Source organism: Salvelinus fontinalis, chromosome 28 (genome assembly GCF_029448725.1).
Source record: "Salvelinus fontinalis isolate EN_2023a chromosome 28, ASM2944872v1, whole genome shotgun sequence".
NCBI lineage: Eukaryota > Metazoa > Chordata > Actinopteri > Salmoniformes > Salmonidae > Salvelinus > Salvelinus fontinalis.
In genome coordinates, this window is record NC_074692.1 from 4045848 (window position 1) to 4057975 (window position 12128).

Here is a 12128-nt window from a genome sequence, read left to right on the forward strand (position 1 = left end):
GATGCGAGTGGTTGTATTAATTTGGCATCTATCACATCCCACAACTGTCCCAGAGTAGGTTTGGAATATTTATTTATTGCACAGAAGTTGACCAATAGAAAAAGTTAAAAATAATGGCACAGAATTCTAAGCAAATATTGTCTGCTAAATGAAATAGTGTAGGCCACAGCCAGATGACATGGCCTTATGTTAGGCCCTGATCTGGCTAACTCAGAGTATGCTATTCTGTTCTTCTGAAATAGACTACATTTTCTTCATGTCATGTTTCTTTAGATCTGTCTAAAATAAATAATGGATTTATTGTGATGGTGTAGGCTATATCAAATGGATTTATTCTACTTTTTAAAATGTAGATGTTCCAAAGGTCTGGATCAGTAGCTTGTAGGCTGTGCGTGGAAGCCAGGAGATGCTAAACGTGTTTAAGCTAATTAACAGGTCAATTACCGTGAGACCGGCAGTTATTTGCTTGACAATCACCAGCTCATGTGTCCGACACAATAATAATTTCCCCACACATTTAGCTTTAGCTTTGGCGAACACTTTGATATTTCTCCTACTGCTAGGTTCAACTGGGAAATGTGTGTCTGGTTTGACATTGTAACCCCAGCATCTCTCTCTCTCTCTCGAAGGGCAAAGAATCTAATTGTGATTTAATTTCAGCAAATGTTGCGAATGGACTTGAACTGTGCTGCTTGAGTGACAGGGGGCGAGGCTTGGTGTGTGTGGGAAGCAGCCGCAAGAGGAGAGACGGAGACGTCAAAAAGAGTCAACTATAAAAATGGACGTTACACACGGCTGAGTGGCCTTTGAAAATATCGCATGCAATATGGATCTCTTGCGATATGGATATTTCGTATGTCAATATTGCAATTTCGATGTGCATTTCGATTAATTGTGCAGTCTTACTCACCTCCTCGATATAGCTCTCCATGAAGGATCCCCGGAACATGGCCGCCATCCAGTCGCAGCTGGAGATGAGCAGGGGCTTGTGGGCCGGCAGGTATCCATCGTCCAGGTGGAACACCACATCTAAAACCGGGGGAGGGAAAAGACTGAGCACTCATCTCGGAGTGAGCCACAGAGTCGAGGACACAGAAAGACGGGAAGACAGACAGACACACACACACACACACACACAGTCAAATGCAGACAGACAGATGCACACAGAGACATAGAGAGGGGTACACAGAGCAAGAGAGAAATTGACAGATAGACAGAAGTCTATTTGACAGACGGGAGGGATAGGGTGGCACACAGTGACAAGCAGAGTTGAGATACTAAGTTTGAAACCTATATATACACACACATTTGAAGGGCTCAAACTATTTATTCTGTTTGGAGGCCCAAAGATGTCCTCCTAAAGAAGAAGCATTCTATTAAAAAAATCTAAACCAAATCCTAGGGCAGACCTATAGGCCTCACCAATCTTCACAGGGCATAGAAACCACTAGAGCGTGTAAATAATTTATATTCAGGAGGTACACTACATGACCAAATGTATGTGGACACTTGCTTGTCGAACATCTCATTCCAAAATCATGGGTATTAAATATGGAGTTGGTCCCCCATTCAAGAATGCCCATTTCCCTTTATTCAGATTACAACCTCTCACTTTTGGTTATTTGAAAATGTAATTATCTCCAAAATATTGCTATTTTTAAAACAAGCCATAGAAAGTTGGTTGCAATTTCAGTTTAATACACCAGAAAATACAGACCATAAATTACAACAAATATTATGGTTAAACTAAAAATATACTAAATGAAGCTGGTTGAGAGAATGCCAAAAGTGTGCAAAGCTGTTATCAAGGTGGCTACTTTGAAGAATATCAAATATCAAATATATTTTGGTTACTACTTGATTCCATGTGTTATTTCATAGTTTCGATGTCTTCACTATTTTTCTACAATGTAGAAAATAGTTAAATAAAGAAAAACCCTGGAATGAGAAGGTGTGTCCACACTGGTACTGTATATGCAGTTGAAGTCAGAAGTTTACATACACCTGAGCCAAATACATTTAAACTCAGTGTTTCCCAATTCCTGACATTTAATTCCCTGTCTTAGGTCAGTTAGGATCAGCAGTTAATTTTAAGAATGTGAAATGTCAGAATAATAGTAGGGAGAATGATTTATTTCAGCTTTTATTTCTTTCATCACATTCCAAGTGGGTCAGAAATGTACATACACCCAATTAGTATGTGGTAGCATTGCCTTTAAATTGTTTAACTTGGGTCAAACGTTTTGAGTAGCCTTCCACAAGCTTCCCACAATAAGTTGGGTGAATTTTGGCCCATTCCTCCTGACAGAGCTGGTGTAACTGAGTCAGGTTTGTAGGCCTTCTTGCTCGCACACGCTTTTTCAGTTCTGCCCACAAATGTTCTATAGGATTGAGGTCAGGACTTTGTGATGGCCACTCCAATACCTTGACTTTGTTGTCCTTAAGCCATTTTGCCACAACTTTGGAAGTATGCTTGTCATTGTCCATTTGGAAGACCCATTTGCAACCAAGCTTTAACTTTCTGACTGATGTCTTGAGATGTTGCATCAATATAGCCACATAATTTTCCTGCCTCATGTTGCCGTCTATGTGTGAAGTGCACCAGTCCCTCCTGCAGCAAAGCACCCCCACAACATGATGCTGCCACCCCTGTGCTTCACGGTTGGGATGGTGTTCTTCGGCTTGCAAGCCTCCCCCTTTATCCTCCAAACATAACGATGGTCATTATGGCCAAACAGTTCCATTTTTGTTTCATCAGACCAGAGGACATTTCACCCAAAAGTATGATCTTTGTCCCCATGTGCAGTTGCAAACCATAGTCTGCCTTTTTTTCCCTGAGGTCTTGGCTGATTTCTTTTCATTGTCCCATGATGTCAAGCAAAGAGGCACTGAGTTTGAAGGTATGCCTTGAAGTACATCCACAGGTACACCTCCAATTGACTCAAATTAGGTCAATTAGCCTATCAGAAGCTACTAAAGCCATGATATAATTTTTAGGAATTTTCCAAACTGTTTAAAGGCACAGTCAACTTCTGACCCACTGGAATTGTGATACAGTGAATTATAAGTGAAATAATCTGTCTGTAAACAATTGTTGGAAAAATGACTTGTGTCATGCACAAAGTAGATGTCATAACCGACTTGCCAAAACTATAGTTTGTTAACAAGAATTTTGTGGAGTGGTTAAAAAACGAGTTTTAATGACTCCAACCTAAGTGTATGTAAACTTCCGACTTCAACTGGATTTGAGATAAACTGAACGAAAAAAGAAAAGTCCTCACTGTCAACTGCGTTTATTTTCAGCAAACTTAACATGTGTACATATTTGTATGATCATAACAAGATTCAACAACTGAGACATAAAATGAACAAGTTCCACAAACATGTGACTAACAGGCATTTAATAATGTGTCTCTGAACAAAGGGGGGGGTCAAAATCAAAAGTAACAGTCGGTATCTGGTGTGGCCACCAGCTGCATTAAGTACTGCAGTGCATCGCCTCCTCATGGACTGCACCAGATTTGCCAGTTCTTGCTGTGAGATGTTACCCCACTCTTCCACCAAGGCACCTGCAAGTTCACTGACATTTCTGGGGGGAATGGCCCTAGCCCTCACCCTCTGATCCAACAGGTCCCAGACGTGCTCAATGGGATTGAGATCCAGGCTCTTCGCTGGACATGGCAGAACACTGACATTCCTGTCTTGCAGGAAATCACGCACAGAACGAGCTGTATGGCTGGTGGCATTGTCATGCTGGAGGGTCATGTGCTGGAGGGTCATGTCAGGATGAGCCTGCAGGAAGGGTACCACGTGAAGGAAGAGGATGTGTTCCCTGTAACGCACACCGTTGAGATTGCCTGCAATGACAACAAGCTCAGTCCGATGATGCTGTGACACACCGTCCCAGACCATGAAGGACCCTCCACCTCCAAATCGATCCTGCTCCAGAGTACAGACCTCGGTGTAACGCTCATTCCTTCAGCAATAAACGCGAATCCCACCATCACCCCTGGTGACACAAAATCGCGACTAGTCAGTGAAGAGCACTTTTTGCCAGTCCTGTCTGGTCCAGCGACGGTGGGTTTGTGTCCATAGGCGACGTTGTTGCCGGTGATGTCTGGTGAGGACCTGCCTTACAACAGGCCTACAAGCCCTCAGTTCAGCCTCTCTCAGCCTATTGCGGACAGTTTAAGCACTGATGGAGGGATTGTGCGTTCCTGGTGTAACTCGGGCAGTTGTTGTTGCCATCCTGTACCTGTCCCGCAGGTGTGATGTTCGGATGTACCGATCCTGTGCAGGTGTTGTTACATGTGGTCTGCCACTGCGAGGACGATCAGCTGTCCGTCCTGTCTCCCTGTAGCGCTGTCTTAGCCGTCTCACAGTACAAACATTGCAATTTATTTCCCTGACCACATCTGCAGTCCTCATGCCTCCTTGAAGCATGCCTAAGCATGCCTAAGGCACGTTCATGCAGATGAGCAGGGACCCTGGGCATCTTTCTTTTTGTGTTTTTCAGAGTCAGTAGAAAGGCCTTTATAGTGTCCAAAGTTTGTATAACTGTGACATTAATTGCCTACCGTCTGTAAGCTGTTAGTGTCTTAACGTCCGTTCCACAGGTGCATGTTCATTAATTGTTTATGGTTCATTGAACAAGCATGGGAAACAGTGTTTAAACCTTTTACAACGAAGATTTGTAAAGTTATTTGGATTGTTACGAATTATCTTTGAAAGACAGGGTCCTAAAAAAGGGACGTTTCTTTTTTTGCTGAGTTTCTATATTAAAAAAAAAACAAATATATAGGGGATTGGAAATGAAGCAGACAATTACATTGATGGAAGCCACAATCTATTTGCTATATTAAAGCTGATCTGCTCCCTAAAAATACAAAAATAAACTTTACAGTTGGCACTATGAATTGGGGCAGGTAGCATTCTCCTGGCATCCGCCAAACCCAGATTCGTCTGCCATACTGCCAGATGGCGAAGTGTGATTCAGCACTCCAGAGAACGGTTTCCACTGCTCCAGACTCCAATGGCAGCGAGCTTTACACAACTCCAGCCGACGCTTGGCATTGCGCATGCTGATCTTAGGCTTGTGTATGGCTGCTCGGCCGTGGAAACCCATTTCATGAAGCTACCGGCGAACAGTTCTTGTGCTGACGTCTGGAACTGAGGACAGACGATTTTTACTCGCTATGCGCTTCAGCACTCAGAGGTCCCGTTCTGTGAGCTTGTGTGGCCTACCACTTTGTGGCTGAGCTGTTGATGCTCCTAGATGTTTCCACTTCACAATAACAGCATTTACAGTTGACCGGTACAGCTCTAGCAGGGCAGAAATTTGACTTACTGACTTGTTGGAAAGGAGGCATACTATGACGATGCCACGTTGAAAGTCACTGAGCTCTTCAGTAAAGCCATTCTACTGCCAATGTGTGTCTATGGAGATTGCATGGCTGTGTGCTATTTATTTTTTTACACCTGTCAGCAACAGGTGTGGCTGAAATACAGAATCCACTAATTTGAAGGGGTGTCCACAAACTTCTGTGTATATTGAAAAAGAAATACCCACGGAAACCAACACAATGACTATAAAATAAGGATTGTGGTATGCCAGCTGATGGTAGAAAAGTTTACAGTTACTTTAGAGATGGTATAGGACTCTCACCTTGAGGTAAACGCTATAGCCAACATGCACACAAACGAACCAGAAATAAGTGACGTAAAGAAACACATGGGCATGGCACACATACTGAGAAAGCAGAAAAGCTCAGCAACACATATTTAGACCGATGACACCAACTGAAGCACAGGACACACAAACAAAATATTGCATATAGGAAAAACAATATCATGGCCATAGATCCAGATGTGTGAATTCATGGGAGAATATTGTAATAAAGTGGGAATGCTAAATGTGCTGTGCACACACACACAAACGCACACGCATGCACACTAGCTCTGAGAACGCAGTATGTCAAGGCAAGTGGGGGCAGTGTGTTTACCGGCGAAGGTACCCTTGCTGAGGCACTCTTTGATGCGGTTGGCTCGGCGGACATGGAAGGCCTTGGTGATCTCCTGGTTCATGAAGCTTTCACGGTTCAACACGTTGGCCACCATCATCCTCAGGTCAAACACCTCCAGCAGCTCGGCGATGGTGGCCACCTGCATCAGGTCCCCTCGGCTCTCGTCCAGACTGCCTGTGTACAGGTACTGCAGCACCGCCTGGAACCACAGCAAAGTTGAAAAAATAATCAACACCCTCTCGGAATTGAGTATTAAGCCAAGCAGTGGTATAAATTAAGTTAATAAACACCATTTGATGTGTTTGGATTTACCTCACTTTAATGACCTTTAATTCTCCTTTAAAACGTCTATGTTGCCCTAAAATGTGTTATAGTTGAGATGACCAGTAGGAGACATTCTTCACAGTGAAATAAAATGATTATACAACCCTGGAACAGTGATGGGAATGGGAACCTCACGGTGTAGCTGGTTTTGCATGATTTAATATAGTGATTTAGCAGACGCTACTATCCAAAGCGTCTTGCAAGACTTGTTTTGTTGGTATCTGATCTTACCTGGAAGGGTTCTTCCTGTATGAGGCCGTCCATGGAGACCACAGTCATGAGGCGAAGTCGCCCCGTCTCAGGGTCAGCTATGTGCTCCAGGTACACACTCAGGAAGCCCCTCCCCCATCCCAAGAGGCCACGGCCGGCTCCCAGGGGCCCCAGAGGGCACTGGCTCCTGGCGGGGAGGGCGTTATCACTTTTGGAAGTCCTCAGGGAGCCCTGCTGGAGCATGGGTGGCCGTTTGAGTCCCCTGGCGCCCCCCTCCCCCTCCTTATCGATGTCCAAGCTCTTAGTGCGCCCCGCCTGCTCTTTGGCCCCTCTCCTGCTCTGCTCGTCCTCCTCCCCGCTCTCGGCTCGCTCCTCTCCCTCCCAATCCGACTCAGTTGCCAGCAGATCCAGGGTGAAGAGGTCATAGAACTTGGAGCAGGATGTGGCCAGGTAGACTTTGTGTGCGAAGACGCGCGTGGCACCGCCCTGGAGGAGGAAGAGGACGTCGGCGCACAGCGACTGGCAGAAGAGGGAGTCAGGGGCCTCTCCGTCGATGGGAGGGGGGTCGGGGATGCCAACCACAGGGCGAGGGGGACGGGGGGGCAGGAACGGGGCCTGGAGGAGGGGCCGCTGGACTCTCTTCAGGTGGGACTTCCAGAACTGGAGGTGGCGGCGGGAGATAAGGGCAGAACGGATAGCATTGTCGAACACATCCTTTACCCCAAACTGGGCCACGATGCTGGTCTCGAAGTAGGGAATGCCCAGCTCCTTTGCCACCTCGTGGCCTCTCTCTGGAGGTAGGATGTCTGTAGGCTTGATGGGTCTGAGGACAAAGGGAGAGGGTTAGAGAATTAGCAGAGAGATAGATATCTAATGAAATGATTGTGCTTTAACTGTGCTATCGTGGGCTGTAACTGAGTCAAGAATGTATTAGACAATAACAAGGAAAGAAACTATGAACAGAGAGAAGGCTGGACAGGTACGTTTGCGATTCAATCAAATGCCAAACATCCAGCCAATGGATGTGATGGGACTGCTGCGGTCAAGGTGGTCCAGACCTGGGTTCAAAAACAATTTTAAGTATTTCAATTACTTTCAAAGAGTCGAATATTTCCATGTATTTGAAAATACTGAAACACAAGTGTATTTTCAAACACAAATATTTAAATACTGCATTTGTTCCCTGGTCTGTTTTGTCCTATATTTGGAAACAAATATTGTTGACTATTTGAAAATAGTTTCAAATAGTAGGTCTATTTCTAGGAAATTATTTGAAAATACTTTCAAATACTGCAAATAAAAGTAGTTGGATTCTGGCACATTACTTGAAAATAAAAATGTAAAATAAAAAAGTAAATATGCTTATAATGGCGCCGGAGGGGATGGCTGACGATTTACAGGCTTCTAAACAACTGTGCTATTTTGTGTGTTTTTTCGTACATTATTTTGTACATAATGTTGCTGCTACCATCTCTTATGACCGAAAACAGCTTTTGGATATCAGATCAGCGATTACTCACCTTGAACTGGAGGAAGATGTTTTCTTTAATGAGTCCGACGCGAAGGATAAACTGCTTCTCCTAGACCAGGCCCAAATCCCCGTCATTCGCGTGAAGAAAAGATGGAAATACAGGGGGCGGAGATCGGGGTGCCTAGTGAGAATTTGTCGGCGAGTGGGTAACCCACCTCTACCACCCATTCTATTGGCCAACGTGCAATCACTGGGAAACGAACTTGATGATTTCCACACAAGACTATCCCACCAAAGGGACATTAAAAACTATAATATTTTATGTTTCACCGAGTCGTGGCTGAACGACAACACGGATAATATTTCAGTTGGCTGGGTTTTCCATGCATCGGCAGGACAGAACAGCTAGGTCTGGTAAGACAAGGGGTGGGGGTGTGTGTCTATTTGTCAATAACAGTTGGTGCGCAATGTCTAATATTAAGGAGGTCTCGAGGTATTGATCACCTGAGGTAGAGTAGCTCATGATAAACTGAGATCAAGAGAGTTTTCATCTGTATATTTTGTGTTCACATCACCAACAAACTATCATGTTCAAACACACCAAGACAGCTGTGAAGAGGGCATGACAAAACCTTTTACCCCCCCAGGAGACTGAAAAGATTTGACATGGGTCCCCAGATCCTCTAGAAGTTCTACAGCTGCACCATCGAGGGCACCCTGACCGGTTGAATCACGGTCTGGCATCCGACCGTAAGGCGCTAGAGGGTAGTGCATACTGCCCCCCCCCCGTGATTTTACACTGCTGCTACTCGCTGTTTATTATCTAGGCAGGCACTTCACCCCTACCTACATGTACAAATTACCTCGACTAACCTGTACCCCCGCACATAGCCTCGGTATTGTTATTTTCTTGTGTTACTTTTTACTTTAGTTAATTTAGTAAATATTTTCTTAACTCTATTTCTTGAACTGCATTGTTGTTTAAGGGCCTGTAAGTAAGCATTTCACGGTAAGGTCCATTTCGGTGGATGCGACAAATACGATTTGATTTTAAACCCAGGTCTGATGTGGACCCGTCTCAGGAGGACCAGGGTGATGGTGGTCTTACTTGGCCAGGGGTCTGCGGGCGCGGTTGACAGCCTCCAGGTCGGCGTAGCGCAGGTCCAGCTGGCAGCCCACCAGGATGATAGGGGTGCGGGGGCAGAAGTGCTTAATCTCAGGGTACCACATGGTGCGGACGTGGCGCAGGGAGTTGGGGTTGGCCAGGGAGAAACACAGCACCACCACATCAGACCTGTGCCACACCCAAATAAGAGAGGGAGAGATAGTTGGGGAAAGGAGAGAGGGTAATGTAGGAGGGGTGGAGTAAGAGAGAGAGAGATGGAAGTACGGAGGTCAAAAACATGTCTGAAAAAAGTCTGCACTAGTGCTGCTAGGCACAGTGAATATGGATGGCGACACTGAGCGGGCTGGGGTGTGAGGTCATAGGGTTGTGTGTGTGTGTGTGTGTGTGTGTGTCATGTCTACAGGCCTCTGAGGCTGGTGGGCTATGAAGCCCCTTTCTCTCTCTTACGTAAGCCCACTAAGGCCGTAAGGCAGCCAATACCACAGGAAGTGGCTAATTATAGAACAACACACACACAATAGCTACAGTGCCACATCAGCTACTTACTTCCTCAGCCAGTCAGTGTGATGGGCCAGTCTGACAACAGGACTTAAGGCCGTTCTCAACCACTAGTGTCTCTGAGGCACGGCTCTGACAGGCGTGTGTGTGGCTCCCCATATGTGAATGAATATGCCAGCTACCACATAACCAGCACAGCACTAAGGGAGCCTCTCCGCTCTCAGAGCACTCCGTTCTAGTGGCAATGGAAATGGACTTCAGTAAAGATAAATAGGCCAATTGTTATGTTTTTGGGGGATTTATCCGGGGTCAAAACATGGAATTCACTAAATATATTATAGTGATTTGAATCAATACGTAGGGCTGTGACGGTCATAGAATTTTGGATGACAGTAATTGGTATAATGGCATAATTGGGTGGACTGGCAGCCATTGCGAGTGTATCTATAGAAGCGAAGCAGGAATAAAAAAGCAGGAAGTCTAAGGAGGAAGTGTATCATCAGTAGGTGCTGATAATATTGTTGACTCAACTCAGACATCACAAAAAATACATTCCATTAAATGAGCCTCATAAGTCAACATAATTAGACTTAACATTCTACATTTCAGCACGGAGCAACAAAGTTTTAGTACGTTGTTAAGATTCCATGTTACTGCCCCGTTGTCCCGTCTTCAGTCAGCTGTTCGTTCCATAATCATTGGTTACACAGTTATACAGTAATTGTGCAAGCCCTAAGGCTAACAACTATGGTCAGATCAATGTTTTTTCTAATGAGTTATTAACCCATAAGAGTCTAAGCTGGGGGAGGAGTGGGGGGGGGGGGGGGGGGGGGTTTCTACTAAGCTATATGGCAGCCTTTCTTAAAGTATGGGTCGCGACATGTCAGAGTAAATGTATAATTATTTCATGAATTGATTTGGCCAAGTGCAACGGCACTCTCTGTTTAGCAGCGTTTTCTCTACTCAGTTTGGCAGCTGCGTGAGTGGACGAGAGATGCCTGTGTGCTTCGAGGTTTACCTGATCTTTTTTCTGCAGTTTTCTTGAAGCTCACTCCGCAGTACTGTCGTACAGCAGGAGACGATGGTGCGCCATCAGCCACTTGCCGTGTTCAAGACAACTGGGAACTCGGAAAAATACGAGGTCAAATCATGATTTCAGTGATCTTCAGGTTGGAAAGTCGTAGCTATAGAAAGAGGCCGAGTTAGATGACCGTTCAAATTGATTTGACCCAGTTGGAACTATCCCCCCCCCAAGAGTTCCCAGTTATTTTTGAACACACTGAAGCCGTATGTGGGAGATTTCCGAGTTCCTAGTTGTTTTGAAGCGGCAACTGAATTGTCATTCAGTTGGACTTGAATGGACTCAAGCTAGCAACAAGTTCTGACTGAGCTCAACTGTCCCGACCAAACATCCACAGCATGACGGTCAACCCAGGGAGTTATTTCAGAACAGGGCAGAATGCTTCAGGAAACAGTGCCTTGACAGTGGAAGACTAAGTCAGGTGATGATAAGCAGAAATAAGGGAGTACTCTCTCTCATAGTAGTCGATGTGAGTTTCTCTTTCAAACAATCCCCTTGTGCACAGCTAATAGCTATCTAACGTTAGCCAAAGCAAGCTAGCTAGCTACTGATAAAGAAATCATAAATAACAGCACCAATGAAGATAAAACATGATCAGGCTTACTGTATAAATTATTGTTGAAAACAAGTCTAGGTTGGAACTGTTGCTGTTTAAATAGAGGTCATATTTTTTATTCTGAACTGCTAACATTATAAACTAATTGAAGAAAGATGTTTTTGTGGCAAACACACACAGTTCTGGGTTGCTGATATTCAGCAGGAAGCGGTAGGTAATATGTAAATGTAAGTTCAAGTGACTATGCACAGATAGAAAGCAGTAGATGTTCTGACCTAGTTTGGCACCACATACTTATGTGAGACAGGGTTCTGGATTCTGGCATACTTAAAAAACAAGTACAGAAACAGATCCAATGCTGAGCATTACCTCAGGGTTGCACTGTCAAAAACTAAGCCCAGAATAGACATGCTTGTTGAAAACTTCAACCAGTCACACACCTCTCATTAGAACTGTGTGCTCGTGTGTGTTTTCTGGTCTATATCTGTGTGAGGCCTCAAAAAGCATCTTTCTTCAATCAGTTTATTCCAGTTTCGGAATGAAAATGATTTATTTGTTTTTAATAGCAACAGTTCCAACCTAGACAGATATGTAAGAATGTTTTTTAATGGGGAAAAACAAACCTGAATAGCTAATTAAATGGGTATTTCATTTCATTGTCATTTGTCTATATTGCATTTGTTTTAGGCAATTAAATGTGCCAATATTTACATATAGTTGCATGTTTTCATAAGCTTGGGTCCCAGGAAAACACAGACTTTCTCATTTGGATCCCAGGCTGACCAAGGATCATTCAGCTATTTGATTTTGAATTTGAAGACCACTTGAAGTATAAAAAA

General features: G+C 44.4%; 1 protein-coding gene across 5 annotated transcripts in view; it reads right to left on the minus strand.

Moving 5' to 3' along the window:
• The window catches only part of LOC129825975 (rho-related BTB domain-containing protein 2-like), an 85313-nt gene that overhangs the window by 24986 nt on the left and 48199 nt on the right, over positions 1-12128 (minus strand). For all 5 annotated transcript variants that reach the window (XM_055886168.1, XM_055886167.1, XM_055886166.1 and 2 more), the window contains 4 exons: positions 9137-9322; positions 6579-7380; positions 6003-6222; positions 911-1029 (listed from right to left, as the gene is read on the minus strand). In XM_055886168.1, the coding sequence (XP_055742143.1) occupies positions 911-1029; positions 6003-6222; positions 6579-7380; positions 9137-9322 (1327 nt within the window). The remainder of the gene's footprint in view (positions 1-910; positions 1030-6002; positions 6223-6578; positions 7381-9136; positions 9323-12128) is intronic.